Source organism: Lepus europaeus, chromosome 21 (assembly GCF_033115175.1).
Source record: "Lepus europaeus isolate LE1 chromosome 21, mLepTim1.pri, whole genome shotgun sequence".
Classification (NCBI taxonomy): domain Eukaryota; kingdom Metazoa; phylum Chordata; class Mammalia; order Lagomorpha; family Leporidae; genus Lepus; species Lepus europaeus.
The window spans coordinates 23,722,440-23,740,223 of record NC_084847.1 but is presented as its reverse complement, the minus strand read 5'-3'; the positions used below and the strand labels follow the sequence as shown (position 1 = coordinate 23,740,223).

At 40.4% G+C, this 17,784-nt stretch overlaps 1 protein-coding gene across 1 annotated transcript in view; it reads right to left on the bottom strand.

The window, feature by feature from the left end:
* Positions 1-5,689: 5,689 nt before the first annotated feature.
* Positions 5,690-17,784, bottom strand: part of LOC133750298 (general transcription factor 3C polypeptide 1-like) — an 86,550-nt gene continuing 74,455 nt past the window's right edge. Inside the window, exon 17 of the mRNA XM_062179835.1 lies at positions 5,690-5,719. Within this exon, the coding sequence (XP_062035819.1) occupies positions 5,705-5,719 (15 nt within the window). The 3' untranslated portion in view covers positions 5,690-5,704. The remainder of the gene's footprint in view (positions 5,720-17,784) is intronic.

Here is a 17,784-nt window from a genome sequence, read left to right as displayed (position 1 = left end):
TTTGCTGTTCGTTCACCCTCCAATGGCCGCTGTGGCTGGCGCACTACGGCCGGCGCACCATGCTGATCCGAAGCCAGGAGCCAGGTGCTTCTCCTGGTCTCCCAGGTGGGTGCAGGGCCCAAGCTCTTAGGCCATCCTCCACTGCACTCCCGGGCCACAGCAGAGAGCTGGCCTGGAAGAGGGGCAACCAGGACAGAAAACGGAGCCCTGACCGGGACTAGAACCCAGTGTGCCGGTGCTGCAGGCGGAGGATTAGCCTATTGAGCCATGACACTGGCCCTTTTACTCTTTTATTATATGTTAGACTACTTAAAAAATCATCCCACAAAAAAACTGAAATCACGGGTATTTGTCTTTCTGTGTCTTCAGGGTTCATTCATATTTTTGCAAATGGCAAGAGCTTTTGTTCTATTTATGGCTAGATAACACTATTATATATCCATGTGTATATAATATATGCATGTGTATATAATGACATAAACATTATCGATACACATTTTCTCTAAATTTATCTGTCAGTTGAACACTTACATTTTTTCCATATTTTAGTTATTGTGAATTATACCACTATGAACCACAGAATTCAGGTGTGTCTTCAAAATACTGATTTCATTTACACTGTATAAATTTCCAGAAGTGGAAAGGCTAGACCATGTGGCAGTTCTATTGTTAGTATTTTGGGGAATCTCCATCTTGCTTTCCATAGTGCCTGTACCAATTTACATCCTCACTGATAGTACACAAGTGTTCCTTTTCCCACAAATCCTAGCCAAGACTTGTAATCTTGAATTTGTAATAAACTCATCCTAAGAGCTGTGAGGTGGTAACTCAGGATTGTTTTTTCTTTTCCCTCATGATGATTGATATCGGGTGCCCTTTCACATGCCTGCTCACTATTTTATTTGGAAAATGTCTATTTAGGCCCCTATCCATTTTCTAATCTGGTTTAAACACATACTCATTCTTATTGGTCTACCTCAAGTACACTTCCTCTGTAAAGGCCGTGCCATTCTGTCATGTCACTCTATCATTCCTCTGCTTTTAGAACATGTTTATCTTCCTCACTGCACTTTCTTTACTCTGCCTTGTACATTGGACCCATGTTGATACAACCTGAAATTATCTCCAAGGAATGTTGGGTAACAAGTAATTGTTACTCATCTTTGAACTTCAACTCCAAATGTCTAGCATAATATAGGGCCTTGGTAAATGATGCTTTAAATTATTTGAGTTTAGATGTTTATTTAAAATCCCTATAACCTTGCAAAGAGACAAACAGTACATATTTATGTAAGTTACAAATGTTTAGGAAGTGATTAGTCCTTTTTAGAGTGAATGATCCTTCCATGTGTTTCTATTGCACATATCTCATTTCCACTCACCCTGTTTCCTCCTTCTCTAGTATCTGCTTATCAATCCATACAAATGCCACAGTATCAGAATAGCCTTGAATTTCCTCTATTTGAAAAATTTAATGGGCACGTTAAATAATTAAAACAAGAGAATGACTTTTCTTCCATGGAAATGAGCTCTTTTGTGTAAGAAAACAGGAACTGTTTTTTCTAAATAACTATTGATATTCTGTGGTCTTTTTTTCCTCCAGAATTTATTTGGCTACCTATCTCAGTTTCTGCTAACACAATTTGCCACTTATATTTATTAGGGAAGAATTTCACTCTTAGGAAATTAAATCTTCCATATTGAACTTGGGGTAATTCCAAAAGTAGATCTTTGTGGCTACTTTTTAATAAAGATCTTAAGCTTGATAAAGTTTCCCCCAGCAACCTCTGTTTAATGTCTTCAAACAGTAATAAAAATTATTATAATTTTAAAGGTCTTATAGTTTTCTTGGCGGCGTACATAGAAAGTGTTTAAAATACTTTAACATTAAAATAATGTGAATTTACACAACACTTTTACAGACTCCTGCTTGTCTTGTTTCCAAGGAACTGTTTTATCGCTTTTTCAACTAATCTCCTTAAACTTGTTAAGTACTTTCCACCAAAATTTTCTTTTTATTAAGCACTGAAATAGGAACTGTTACATGAAAGGAAAGATGCATGATATTCAGAAAGACAATTAAAAACCAAAAAACACATTGTATCTACACCCACCATAAAAACCGACAAACCAAAAAATGCACTAGAAATATGAATTTTGTTTTTAATTTTGTTTTTAAAGAGAGTCATGAAGTAGGAATTTTGAAGGAGTCCTCCCACTACCAACAATGTCAAATAATGATCAATAGTTTCATAAAAAGTGATGGCAAATATGAGAAAACAAAATTCTCCACACAGAAAGTGAAGAACATTCCCCTCAGTGGATGGGAAAAGCTACCACAAAGCAGAAGAGTGTGAGAAACATTTCAATAAAAAATAATTTTAAAATAAACATAAGCGTATGAAAACCCACTTGAGATCAGAACTTAAAATACTAAGTTGAGACATGGACAACAGCTAGTAGCAAGTGAAAACAGAATTGGTCAGATACAAGAAATGAAAGAAAATCATAAATTACCTCAGAAATAAACTCAACGTTTCCAGGAGATCAGACATGAATAAAATATAAAAAGAACACAAAAAATTAATAAAACAAAGACAATGAAAACAAGATAAAGAAGTAAGCCAAGGTGCTGAAAAAGGCTAACAAAAACAGAATGCCCCCCCAAGAGGATTATCTTTGTTTTATTGGCTGTACTGATGAAGAAAAACTGTAAAAAATAAATGAATACTTGTAACTTTAAAATTCCAAACTCAATAAAAATATTGGAAAGTCCATCGGAGGCTTGGAAAAACAAAAAGAAAACAAGCACAAATGCATATATTGGTAAAATTAGCATATTGAAAAATATCCTAATAACTTTTATGTCCCCCCCATTAAACAATTTTAAAAGCAAAATATAAAAAATAAAATGAATCAGCAGAAGACAAATGGGCCTGGGTGAAGACATCAGCCAGCCACCTAAAACCCCAGAGGAGGCGCAGGGGGCAGAGCTGCGGCTTGGAGCCATCCAATGAATGCACCAAGAGGCTGCAGTTCCGCCGTCCCACACCTGGGGGCGCGGCTCCAGGTGGCCGCCCAGCGCACCGAGGCAGGTGCCTGGCGTGGTCCCCAAGACTGCAATGAGCCAGGAGCCCTCCGGACTGGAGGCTCAACCCCGGGCTCGCTGCGACCCCCGCCCGGCGCGGCGCGGCGACGGCCCCTTGCGTTTCCCCTTCAGGCCGCGAATCCTGACCAGGACCGGTGCGCACGCCGAGCTGCCCTTCCCAGCCCCAGGCCCTCAGCCTGCGCCCCGCGAAGCACCTGCCTGTCCGTCACTTCCTGCAAACGCGCGGAGGCCGCCAAGGACCTCACAGATTCCAGTAACGGGCGTGGCAGCTCCCGCTGTCAGACCCAGACCCAGCGAGCTGTGGCGTTCGCGCTCCTGCGGGACTGCTCTGTACCGCGCTCCAGCGGCCCGGGCGGCGCTTCCGCTCCGGGCTGAGGGGCGGGAGGCCGTGGCGGTAACTTGGGGCGCCGCACCAAGGAAGAGGACGTGGCGGGCAGAAGGGCTTCCGATGACCTGGATCCTCACTCCTCTGCGGGGCTCTCCTGAGCGTCGCCAAGGCTGCCGCTGCACCCCGCTCCTGCGGCCTCCGCGCCTCTGGGCCGCCCCCGCGGCTCCGCACCAGCCCTGGGCGAGCGCCCGGCGCCCCGCGCCCTCCTTCGCTGCCGCACCCAGCTCGCCGCGCAATGCCCGCCGTTTTCCCGCCTCGGAGGTCTGCGCGGTTTTCCTGGAGGCCGCCCCTGCGCCCTGACCGCCGGGGATCCGCTGTGGGCAGCCCAGTCCTCCATGGACGCCTGTGGCTGAACACCTGCCTGCCCCCTGAGGGCAAACCAGAGTCCGGGTCACCAATACCTCTTGGGTGATCCATTGCGGGGTGTGGTACTAAGGGGTCAAGTGTATCTTCCATATGGATATTCAATTGTAATAAGTGTAATACAATTAGTGTGTATGAATGTGAGGGTCTAGTTTTTCCCCCTATGCTGTTCCAAATATCTAATTTTTTAAAAAAACTTTTATTTAATGAATATAAATTTCCAAAGTACAGCTTATGGATTACAATGGCTACCCCCCCATAACTTCCCTCCCACCCGCAACCCTCCCCTTGCCCGCTCCCTCTCCCCTTCCATTCACATCAAGATTCATTTTCAATTCTATTTATATACAGAAGATCAGTTCAGTATATATTAAGTAAAGATTTCAACAGTTTGCCCCCACATAGCAACACAAAGTAAAAAAATACTGTTGGAGTACTAGTTATAGCATTAAATAATGGTGTACAGCACATTAAAGACAGAGATCCTACATGATATTTTTTAAAAATTAATTAATTTTCTATGCAATTTCCAATTTAACAACAGGGTTTTTTTTTTTCATTTCCAATTATCTTTATATACAGAAGATCGATTCTTCATATACTTAGTAAAGATTTCCTCAGTTTGCACCCACACAGAAACACAAAGTGTAAAAATACTGTTTCAGTACTAGTTATAGCATCACTGCACATTAGACAACACATTAAGGACAGATCCCACATGGGATGTAAGTACACAGTGACTCCTGTTGCTGACGTAACAATTTGACACTCTTGTTTATGGCGTCAGTAATATCCCTAGGCTCCAGTCATGAGTTGCCAAGGCTATGGAAGCCTTTAGAGTTCACCGACTTTGATCTTATTCCAATAGGGTCATAGTCAAAGTGGAAGTTCTCTCCTCCCTTCAGAGAAAGGTACCTCCTTCTTTGATGGCCCCATTCTTTCCACTGGGATCTCACTTGCAGAGATCTTTCATTTAGGTCTTCTTTTTTTTCTTTTCCATGGTATCTTGGCTTTCCATGCCTACAATACTCTCATGAGCTCTTCAGCCAGATCCAAATGCCTGAAGGGCTGATTCTGAGGCCAGAGTGCTATTTAGGACATCTGCCATTCTATGAGTCTGCTGTGTATCCCGCTTCCCATGTTGGACCTTTCTCTCCCTTTTTGATTCTATCAGTTAGTATTAGCAGACACTAGTCTTGTTTGTGTGATCCCTTTGACTCTTAGACTTATCAGTGTGATCAATTGTGAACAGAAATTGATCACTTGGGCTAGTGAGATGGCATTGGTATTACCACCTTGATGGGATTGTATTGGAATCCCCTGGCACATTTCTAACTCCATCATTTGGGGCAAGTCCGATTGAGCATGTCCCAAATTGTACATCTCCTCCCTCTCTTTTTCCCACTCTTATATTTAATAGGGATCTCTTTTCAGTTAAAATTTAAACACCTAAGAATAATTGTGTGTTAATTACAGAGTTCAAACAATAGTACTTGAACAACAACAACAACAAATACTAAAAAGGATAAAGTATTACATTGTACATCTAAAGTCAGGACAAGAGCTGATCAGGTCATTGTTTCTTATAGTGTCCATTTCACTTCCACAGGTTTCCCCTTTGGTGCTCAGTTAGTTGTCATCGATCAGGGAGAACAAATGATATTTGTCTCTTTGGGACTGGCTTAATTCACTCAGCATGATGTTTTCCAGATTCCTCCATCTTGTTGCAAATGACCGGGTTTCATTGTTTTTGACTGCTGTATAGTATTCTATGGAGTACATGTCCCATAATTTCTTTATCCAGTCTACTGTTGATGGGCATTTGGGTTGGTTCCAGGTCTTAGCTATTGTGAATTGAGCTGCAATAAACATTAATGTGCAGATGGCCTTTTTATTTGCCAAATTTATGCTTGTCCCAGTATTACACTGTTTTAAACACCTTTGCTTTATAATAAGTTGTGATATCCAACAGAGCTAGGGATTGATTCTCAACTAGGTGCAATTTTGCACCATAGGGGACATATCTTGAGAAATTTTTTTTTGGTTTTCACAAGTGTAGACTGCTATTGACATCTAGTGGGTGGTCCAAGACCACTGACTAACATCCCACAATGCACAGGATAGTCCTCCCTCCTTTCCCTACAAAGAATTATCTGGCCCAAGAGGTCAATGGTGCCAAAGTTCAGAAATCCTATATTAGAGGAAATCCTATTATCCTTCTTCAAGACATTTTTTTGCTATTCTTGGTTCTTTGCATAATTGGCTCACTAACTTCCACAATTACACACAATCCTTTGTGATTTTGACTAAAGTGGGACTGAATCTATAATCTGGTGTTGTCCCATAGAAATAAAATATGAGTCACAAACATGAGCCACACAGGTAATTTAAAATTTTTCTTGTGGTCAGACTGAAAAAGTAAAAAGTTAGGGGCTGGTGCTGTGCCATAGTAGGTCAGGCCTCTGCCTACAGTGGCGGCATCCCATGTGGGTACTGATTTGTGTCCCAGCTGCTCCTCTTTTGATTCAACTCCCTGCTTATGGCATGAGAAAGCAGTGGAAGATGGTCCAAGTGCTTGGGCCCCTGCACCCACGTGGGAGACCTGGAAGAAGCACCTGGCCATTGTGGCTATCTGGGGAACAAGCCAGAGGATGAAAGACCTTTCTCTCAGTCTCTCACTGCCTGTAACTCTGCCTCTCAAACAAATAAATAAAATCCTTAAAAAAAGAAAAAGTAAAACGATAATACAACTTTTTGTTCTTCTGGTAAAGAACAAGTGAAAAAATAACAAATTAACAGGTGGATGTAATTTATAAAAAACCTTTTAGGGGTGGGCATTTTAAGCAGTTAAGACAGCACTTAGGATGCTTGTGTCCCAAATCAGATATCTGACTTCCATATCTGGCTTCTGACTCCAGCTTCCTGGCAACACAGAGCCTTGGAGGCAACAGTGATTGCTCAAGTCACTGGGTTTCTGCTACCCAGGTGGGAGACCAATTATGTTCCAGGCTCCTGGCTTTGGCCCAGCCCAGCCCTGGCTGTTAAGGGAATTTGGGGAGCAAATAGCACATGGGATTCTGCTCTCTCTCTCTCTGAAAGAAATTTCCTGTATGTAACAACATATCCAAAATGCAAGTACTGCCATCTCAAGAAGCAATCAATATATAAAAACAAAACTACCAGGATATTTAATATTCTTTTCTCTGATACTCAATCTTTGAATTCAGCATACAACTCATATTTACAACATGGCTCAATTTGGAGCTACATTTCAAGTACTGAATACAATAGTCAAATGTATCCAGTGGGTACTATAATTGAAACCATCAGTTTATGGAGAAATGGTACATTTATAATTCTGGATCTGCCAAAGTCATGTCCTTTATTTGGATCCTTTAAAATTTCTTTTATTTTTTTATTTCTTTAAAGATTTATTTACTTATTTGAAATTCAGAATTACACAGAGAGAGAGAAGCAGAGAGAGAGAGAGGTCTTCCATTTGCTGGTTCATTCCCCAATTGGCCAAAACAGCTGGAGCTGCACTGATCCAAAGCCAGGAGCCAGGAGCCGGAAGCTTCCTCTGGGTCTCCCACGTGTGTGCAAGGGCCAAGGACTTGGGTCATTTTCTATTGCTTTCCCAGGCCATAGCAGAGAGCTGGATCAGAAGAGGAGCAGCCAGGACTAGAACTGGCACCCATATGAGATGCCAGCACTTCAGGCCAAGGTGTTAACCCACTGTGCCACAGTGCCGACCCCCCTTTAAAATTTCTTAATAGGCTCCAGCATTGTGGCACAGTGGCTCAAGCTCCTGCCTAGCCGGGTTCAAGTCCCGGCTGTTCCAGTAGGACCAGATGGAGTTCCAAGCTTGTGGTTTTGGACTAGATCAGCACTGGCTATTGTGGGCATTTTGAGAGTATCTCTGTTTCTCTGTCTTTCAAACACAATAAAAATAAATTTTTTTTTCAAATTTATCCTTTTTGGGCTTCTTAACTGTGCTTTCTGGTACTGCCTCAATTTTCTATGCTAAATGGGTAAAAGCTTTGCAATGGGAAAAACTAGCATATAAAAGTTAATCTGATAAGTGTGATGGTAGTGTGGTCATGATATTTCGTGAGTGTGAAGGAGGGTTCTGACAAGAGATAGCCCAAGTGTTTGGGTCCCTGCCACCCATGTGGGAAACCCAGATTGGGTTCTAGGCCACTGGCTTTAGCCTGGCCCAGTCCTGGCTGTTGCTGTGACTTGGAAAGAGGACCAGCAGATAGAAGATTTGTTTGTCTCTCTGCCTTCCAAATAAACACAAAAACCAATACACAAAAATCTTTAAAAAGACTAGAGGGAACCGGCCGCAGTGTGCCAGCCGCAGTGGCCACTGGGGGGTGAACCAACGGAAAAGGAAGACCTTTCTCTCTCTCTCACTGTCCACTCTGCCTGTCAAAAAAAAAAAAAAAAAGAGGGAGATTATTTTTTCCTCCTAAACAAACAACAAGAAAAAGAGAAAGTATGGATGACAATTGGGCAGAAGGATGGAGGAAAGCCAGTTAATTCAGAACCAATGGGAGGAAGCAAGACCTCTGGTGCAAGGCTGAGATCCACATTCTCCCTGGTTCTGGCATAGAGTTGTCCTCTGCAGGGTTGGCTATGTTATCCTGAAAGCTGGAAGAAGATGGTTGGAGAAGACTCTCGATGGACATGATAGCTAAACTTTACTAAAAGTGATTTTTTCATTTAGTTAAATATAAATTTCCAAAGTACAGTTTATGGATTACAATGGCTTTCCCCCTCATAACTTCCCTCCCACTTGCACCCCCCCATCTCCCGCTCCCTCTCCCATTCCATTCACATCAAAATTCATTTTCAATTATCTTTATATACAGAAGATCAATTTAGTATATATTAAGTAATTTCATCAGTTTGCACCCACACAGAAACACAAAGTGTAAAATACTGTTTCAGTACTAGTTATAGCATTACTTCACATTGGGCAACACATTAAGGACAGATCCCACACGTGAAGTAAGTACACAGTGACTCCTATTGTTGACTTAACAATTTGACACTCTTGTTTATGGCGTCAGTAATCTCCCTAGGCTCTAGTCATGAGCTGCCAAGTAATTTTTAAAGTAAAAATTTGTGGTATATTCTTCAGAACAAGTTTACACTGATGGCAAGGTGTGTTTAGGAATTTACCTGTGTGTTCAGGGTCCCTGGACCTTCTCTGTCAAAACTGTTTGTAATACCTTAACTCAGGGGAGGAGGAGAGCCAATCAAGTCTGAAGCATGAGCTAGAGATTCAAGTCAGTGGCAGAGAAACAAAAAAGCAAACTGTAGATTCCAATTTCCAATTTATTACTGACATACACTTTCAGGAAGAGAAGATAAGGTAAGTTAGAAATATGCAAGAGATGACGAAGAACAATATAGCTTGGTAATTTCTCTGCCAGAGGTCAGTCACATGATGTGACAGGCCTCCTACTGGGCACACTAGCCCAATGGAACACAAGTGGGGCTGGAACAGGGTAGGCCTCCCAGGCAGGGCCAGGCCAGGTGTTTGGGGCTGAGCACAGGGAGGCTGCACCCAGACAAGAACATACTCTGTTGAGCAGGAGCACGAGAGGCAAGCAGATGAGGCAAGCAAGGCACCATTTTCCTAAGCATCCTGAAACCAGGCTTAAGAGAGGTCAGATTCTCACCCAGTGCATGAGCATCCCAAAGAAAGGCAAGGACAGGAGGGCAAAACTTAGGAAGCAAGGTTAGGACCTCTCCCCAGTGCTTACTTGGGAGCCAATAGTTGCTTCTACAGAGGGAGAGGAGGAAAGGGACTCTCCTGAAAGGTGGGAATAGATCCTAATTCCTTTTTCCAATTTGAGTTACACATTCCCTGGTAAAGTGTATCTTCCCTGAGGAAGAAGAAATGCTTATAAATGCAATAATTTTCATGTCTGTCTGCAGTTTCAAGCATGGCTTGTCAGAGGATTATGCTTACACAATATTAAAACTGTTCACTGCGGAGCAAACTTTCATTGTGTAAGCCTGGAGGATTTCTGATTATACAGATGACCAGTCAATGATAAAATACAGGTAATGACATTAATTTCTTGTTGAATGTGAATTTTCCCTTTGGGGAGCTTGTTCAATGTAACAGTTCCAAAGACTTTATTTAAAATCTATTTAACATCAGTCAAAGCAGCTCCTAAAGTCGAAAGAAGAAAAGGTGCTGGACTTCTGTTAGATTCAAGTAAAACGGAAACTGGGTACAGGTGTCACGTGAAAGATGACAGTGGAATTGCCCCTGTGAAGGACACCTATCATTGTTATGTTGCCATCCATTTTTGTTAAAATAAAAGGAATACAAACTGGTTCACGTATGAATTTGAATAAAGCCTACTTTTTATTTGGAGATTCATTTTACTAGTAAATTTAATCTATTTTAAGTTGTTTATTACTGTGAGGTTTTCCAAATGCAGTATTGCATCTCGTGGAGACAGAAGTGGCACAATATTATGGACTGTATAATTGGAGGGGCAGGCATCTGGTGCAATGGCTTAGGATGTTGCTTGGGACACCCACATCCCATACTGGATTGCCTGGTTCTAGTCCCAGCAGCTCTGCTTCTGATCCAGCTTCCTGTTAATATGTACTCTGGGAGGCAGCATAGGATGACTCAAGTATTTGGGACCCTGTCACACACATAGGAGATCCAGATGGAGTTCCAGGCTCCTGGCTTCTTGGGTATTAAGGGCATTTGGGGAGTAAACCAGGAATGGGAGATCAATCTCTCTCCCAAATAAAAAGAAAACGAAAGTAAAAATAAATAGAATATGAGATGCAATTATTTAATTCAGGCAAACATTTTAGCTACTTGTTATTTGTGCCATAGTGAGGTTTGTCAAAATGTCAATAAATCAGTATGTTATGATTTCATATGCTTTCTATTTTAGTTTCAATTGAGAGTCAGCAACTTCCCTCCAGTAGTAGGCAGGAATCTACGACAGGGAGGCAGGTGAGAACTCAAAAGTAGCTTCACTCTGAATGTGCAACTGGAGTGTATGACAAGAGAGCCAGATATTCAGCTCTAAAGCTTAGGCCAGATCTTTGTGATAAAATTCCAGATTGGGTTTTAACGTTTGCTTTCTTTGAGAAGAAGGGTGCATGAATTGAAAACTTCAGTCCAAAGCCCAGATGTAAAGTGTAAGCTCTTATGAAAGGAATTTGGGGAGAAATGGAATAATTATAAACCAGAAAAGTTCTGAGTAGGTAGGAAGGATGGGTGAAAAGAAAAAAATATATAAGGTGAGGACAAGGGGACAGAGTGGCAATGAAAGTAAACCAGGCCTTGCACATAGTGCAATGCAAATAAATTTCAAGTATTGTCATCACGCCCCTCCCACAGCACTGATTCACTGGTCCATGCAAGCATTTGACTCAACCAAGAGTAACTGATTCTCATTAGGGGGATAAGGCTCAGTACAAAGCAGAGCCCTCTCTCCTGGAATTTGCATTCTATTTAGCAAAATATCAAACCCAGATTCAGAAAAGAGATGAACAACAATGGTTAACACGGAACCATCAGGCAGAGGTAGAACATACTACTCCTGCATTTTGCACTGTCTCTTCAATCCATGAAAGCCAAACTGAATACTGACCAAGTTGTATGCTTTTGAAAAAATTAAACCTGAAGTTATGCATGCCCAGACACAATACCTGTACTTTTAAAACAATCTGTCACTGATAACCATTGCTTCTAAAAGCAACAGAACAATGAAACAGGTACCACCACTACTAGACATTAAGTAATCTAACACTCTATAGAAACCATACCTCATCTTGGAATGACTTTAATCGACCAAGTTTTACACTTTTAATGGGAGAGAGAACAAATGGTGCCATTATGATAAATCAAATGAGGAAGAAAAACTAAATTCCAAGTTATAACTTGTGTGGCAGTCAAATGAAGTGTTCTTTTTTTAAAGATTTATTTATTTATTGGGAAGTCAGAGTTACACAGAGAGAGGAGAGGCTGAGAGAGGAGAGAGGTCTTCCATCCGATGGTTCACTCCCCAGATGGCTGCTCCAGCCGGAGCTGAGCCGATCCAAAGCCAGGAGCCAGGAGCTTCTTTCAGGTCTCCCATGTGGGTGCAGGGGCCCAAGGACTTGGGTCATCTTGTACTGCTTTCCCAGGCCATAGCAGAGAGCTGGATTGGAAGAGGAGCAGCCAGGACTAGAACCAGTGCCCATATGGGATGCCAGCACTTCAGGTCAGAGTGTTAACCTGCTGCACCACAGCACCGGCCCCCAAATGAAGCGTTCTTTCCAGTCAAAACAGCTGAGCAGGAAATCCGTTGTAGGATGATCCCCAAAACAGATCAATTAACCAACCGATTTAAACCTCATTTAACCACTGAAAATGTAGATGAAGCAACAAAACCAATCAGGAGCACAAACTGTGCTGCACAAATGCTCTAAGACTCAGTGAAGGAAATCTGGTCTGGCAGGAAAAGAGATCCTAAAAGGAAACCCAACAAGCATTTACAGTGCTTGCTTCTGGGGAACAGGAGGGAGTAAGAGGTGGGAAGTAGGTCTATTGCTGGCATTTCTTTTAAAACAAACCTAACCGTACCTTTAATAGAAAAAGATATTTTTACAAATTGTAAATCAAACAAAAACCTAACCAAACATATAGCTCAGAAGTATACTTGATTAAAACATCGACATATCAGACACCAGAGACTAAGACAACCTGATAAAAATGTGTAAGAGATATGAATGGACAATTCAAAGAAAAATGAATGCAAATCAATTTTAAACAGACGAAATGATACTCAATCTCCTTCATAGTAAAAACAAATACAAATTAAAGCTACAATGACATACCATTTCTAAACTTTGAGAGAAAAATTCCCCAAATTGACAACGCTGTTAGTGAGCTGGTAAGAAAATGGATCCATCCATGCTATCAGTGGGAACACAAAACAATACAAACCCTGTAAGAGGGTAATTCTTTTTAAAGATGTATTTATTTATTTGAAAAAGCACAATACACTGGAAAATAAGATTGAGCAGGTTTTCAGTGCAAAATGTAAGGAGTTTAGAACATTTCACTCTGTCTTAATAAACAAAAGGCCTAAATCAACAAAACATCAACAACTCTTCTTAGATGTGAGGTCACGGGGCCAACCGCTGACCCCACAACTGAGACCCCAGGGGCAGCAGCAGGCTCTGTGGGAATCCTGGCTGCAGCAGAGAGCCTGGAACTGTAACTGACCAGCAGCTGGAGGCCTAGTGTGTGCAAGTTTGAGAGTGAAAAACTCCAGAGGGGCCCAGTCCATAGGGACCTGTACACCTTTGTGTTTTGCTTCCTGGAATTTACCAGGTTCTCATACTGAATTATCAGAGAAAGAGCTTACACTTCCAGCAGGGGGAAGGGAAAAGAAGCCACTGTGAACTATGCAGAGCTTTCTATTCCTTTCAACAGATCTGTCCTCTCTAGAGAAACTATCTAACCAGAACCTAATCTGTGGAGGTTTGATCAGAGCCTAACTGAACTAGAAGAGGATCACTGCACTCAAATTCCCTCCAGCCATCCAGTCCCACCTATGAGGGTTGAGGGGCTGAGAAGCCTGGCGAAGTTTAGTCCAGAGGCACAGGCTCGACATAGCACACAGAGCTGGAGCCCTGTGAGATTAATCACAGGCTATAGAGCTGCTGTTAATAGGCTCTCAGCACTATAGTTCAATGGTGCAGGGTGAGGGGAAACACAGCACTAAAGTAATAAAGGCTTAATTACAGCAGTTCCTTTCAACCAGTACATCAAGGCTTGCTCGCAACAAAACATTACAAGACAGACTAAGACAAAAAATAAATAAATGAAGTTTAAATAGACTGAGCATACATGAGAACCCAAGTCAGATATGGCAGGAATGTTGGAGGCACTACATCAAGAATCTTACTTAGAAGCTATGATTAATATGAGAGAGTTTTAAAGGAACACATAGAAAACCTACAAGAGCAGATGGCTATTGTAAGCAGAAAGATGGAAATTTTAGGAAAAAAAATTAAAAATAAATGCTAGGTATGGAAAACATGGTAATAGAATGATGAATGTCTTTGATGGGATTATTAGTGTATCAACTGAGGAGAGAAATTCTGAGCTGGTAGATATATCAATAGGAACCTCCAAAATGAAAAGAGAAATAAGATTGAAAAATACAGAATAAAATAGCTGGGAATTGTGGAAAAGCTATAAAAGGTGAAGCATCTGTGTAATGAGAATTACAGAAGACACAGAACCAATATTTGAAGACTAATGATTGAGAATTTCCCCAGTTAATGTCAGACACCAAACCACAGATACAAGGAGCAAAGAGAACACCCAGAAGGATAAATGCCAAAAGAACTATACTGAGGTAGCAAATGGAAACTTTCTGTCTGTCTGTTGCTCTTTCCTTAGATACATAGATAGATAGATAGATAGATAGATAGATAGAGAGATAGATGATAGATACATAGATAGATAATTTAAAAAATCAATAAAGAAGTAGTTCTGAAAGAAGTCATATAAAGAAACATTTTATCTATAGAGAAGCAGAGATAAAAATTACATCAACTCAGAAACCATGCAAACATGGACAGCATTCAGTGAAATATTGAAAGTACTGAGAGAAATACATCATGATATAGAACTTGATCACAAATTTGATCTAGAACTATGAAATTATTCTTAAAGGCTGAAAGAGAAATATAAGACTTTCTCAAACAAAAATAAAGAGAATTTGTGGCCAGTAAACATGTTTTCAAGAATTCTCAAAAGTTCTTCAGAGATGCTAGGTATGAATCCAGAGTTACCTCTCTCTCTTCTAGATAGGACCCTCACTCTCCTATGCATCTTTCTCACTGGATAAAAGCTTAAAATGTAAAAAATAATTCTTCAGAGAGAAAGAAAATGATAAATAATAATTCAGATACAACGAGAGAAGGAAAAAATCACAGACTGAATAAGGTAAAATAAAAAGCTTTAATTTTTATTCTTAGTTAATTTAATGAGTAACAGATTGTTCAAAATAATATAAAGACATATTTGACTTCGTATACTTATGTGTGTGTTTTTGTGTGTGTGTATAAATGTTTAAACATATGATTACATGCAAGTTATATGAACACAGCAAGGGCATTCAGACAAGAGAGAGGAATTAGGAATACTTTGTCATAAGGTACTTGTGAAATAGTATATTGTTTTCTGAAAGTGGATTTGGATTAGTCACAAATGTATATTGCAAACTCTTGGGAAACCACTAAAAGAGGTACCAAGAGAACCATAACTGATATGGTAAGAAAGGAGAGAAAATGGATTTATATAAAATGTTCAGTAAAACCATGAAAGACAGAAAAAAGTGTAAAAGAAAAATAAAAACAAACAAGAACAACTTAAAGACAATATCAGCAAACACAGTAGATATTAATCCAGCTGTATCAATGACCACCTAAAGTGTCAGTGCTGTAAATGTGCCAATTAAAAGAATTTACAAAACAAAAGCAGTGGGGGATTTGGAAAGGGGAACAAAAAGAAAAGAAGTGGTGGGCATGTGGCCTGTTGGGACACAGGTCATTGCTGGGACCTCATCCCCTATCAGAGTGATATGGGTACCACAAGTGATACAGCAGTTCCTTTCCTACATTAATAGCCAATATAAATAAGTACATATGAGTACACAAACCAATGGATGTGAACAGGAATTTATTAGAAGAATTATTCATAATAGTCAAGAACTGTAAGCAATGTGAATATTCCTCAGTAACAGATGAATAAACGATGTCATATCATACACTGAAATATAACAATGAAAACAAATGCACTACAGCTACATACAGCATCATAGATGAATAACAAATACACATAAAGAAAACTGTATATCTTAATTAAAGAATATAAGCTGGTATGACTCTATTTCCACAAAGTTCAAAAACAAGCAAGGCTAGCTTATGATGTTAGCTGTTAAAACAGCAGTCATTTTAGAGAGAAGAATTGCTAATAATCAGCAAAAGATTTGAGGGTGCTACTAATATTCTACTTCTTGACCTATTTGCCGGCTATGTTCATTTTCTAAAATTTCACCCAGCTGTTCATGGAAAGTCTGTACACCTGTCTATGTGCATGACATACTCTGGCAAGAAACCCTATGGAAGATAAAGACAACATATGCAAAGAGCTGGGAGGGGACATTCACACTCTGAAGTCTTTACATGTTACATAAAGAAGTGTTCATGGCTAAACTGACATTTATGTCTATCATTGGGTTCAATGCATTCCACTGCCTCCCTCTCCTCCAAATGTAGATAGACAGGTAAAAAAACAAGAGCTGTGGAAAGCTGACAGTTGTCAAAGCTAAGATGGTGGTGGCAAAGAATTTGTTACATTAGTCTGTTATCCCATGGAATTATAAGCGTTCATAATAAAAAGTTTAAAAATGCACAGTTTTCAGTTAGAATTATGTTGCTTCTAATTAGGCAGCTTTCAGTGCTAGTTATTCTAGATGAATTTATTATATCCCAGGACTACAGTTTTAATTTCTTTTTTTTTTTTTTTTGTTTTTTTTTGACAGGCAGAGTGGATAGTGAGAGAGAGACAGAGAGAAAGGTCTTCCTTTTTGCCATTGGTTCACCCTCCAATGGCCTCTGTGGCCGGCGCATCTCGCTGATCCGAAGCCAGGAACCAGGTGCTTCTCCTGGTCTCCCAGGCGGGTGCAGGGTCCAAGGACTTGGGCCCTCCTCCACTGCCTTCCCGGGCCATAGCAGAGAGCTGGCCTGGAAGAGGGGCAACCGGGATAGAATCCGGCACCCTGACCAGGACTAGAACCTGGTGTGCCGGCACCGCAAGGCAGAGGATTAGCCTGTTAAGCCACGGCGCTGGCCTACAGTCTTAATTTCAATGATTTATCTTGACAGTTACAATTCGAGACAAACTGTAGTTGAGGCTGTGTCAAAACAAGATAAAATGGTCTCCTAAAATATAATATTGACTTACTAGTAATCAAAGAAATGCAAATTGAAGCAGTAATGAGGTGCTGCTTTGGCTTATCAAATTGGCAAAGATCTCTTTTTAAATAGAAATATTCAGTGTTGCCTAGAGTTCAGCATAATGGGCATATCCCTTCAAAATTTCGAACAAAAATTTCGGACAGTAAAATAGCAACATGATTAAGGAACCTGAAAAATATTCAGATATGTTGACCCAGAAATTATGTTTCTGAAAACTTAGCCTATGGAAATGCTAAAAATTGTGGACAAATACTGATGAATAAGAATGTTCATTCTAGCTTTATTTATAGTAATGAGATATTACAAACTCTCAAAGATGCTCAATCCTAAGGAACACTAGTTGATTTATGATACAGCCATTTAACTAATACTAATGATGATATGTCAGAGCAGGGAGTATGAATCTCAGCACATTCAAGGGATGTATTCCTGACAATCGCAGGGCTCAGTGCAGAGGTACTTCTCAGAATGAGAGAAGGAAGAGGGGAACTTGTTATTTGGTACTCATGTTCCCATTGAGAGTAGCCATTTTAGAAGAATGCTTAATGATATGGAGTAATTTTTTGTTATATTGTTGAATTTTTTGTTTTATTGTTGAAATTTTAAAAGCTAAAACCAAAATTTTTATATGCTAAAGAAAGAAAACATGCAGCATGACAATGACATAAATATATATCTACAGGGAAAAAGTCTTAGAAGGAAATACAACACAAGTGGTGGGATCAGAAAACATGCATACATACACACATACACACATACACACTCATGCTTTTTAACAGGAGTCTTTACATCCCTGTTCTCAGGTATACACTATAGCAAACACCTCACACAAAATTTTCCTGCTCAATATTGGAAAGTTGGTGAAAGGCGTAGAAAGAGTTGCCTTGGATTC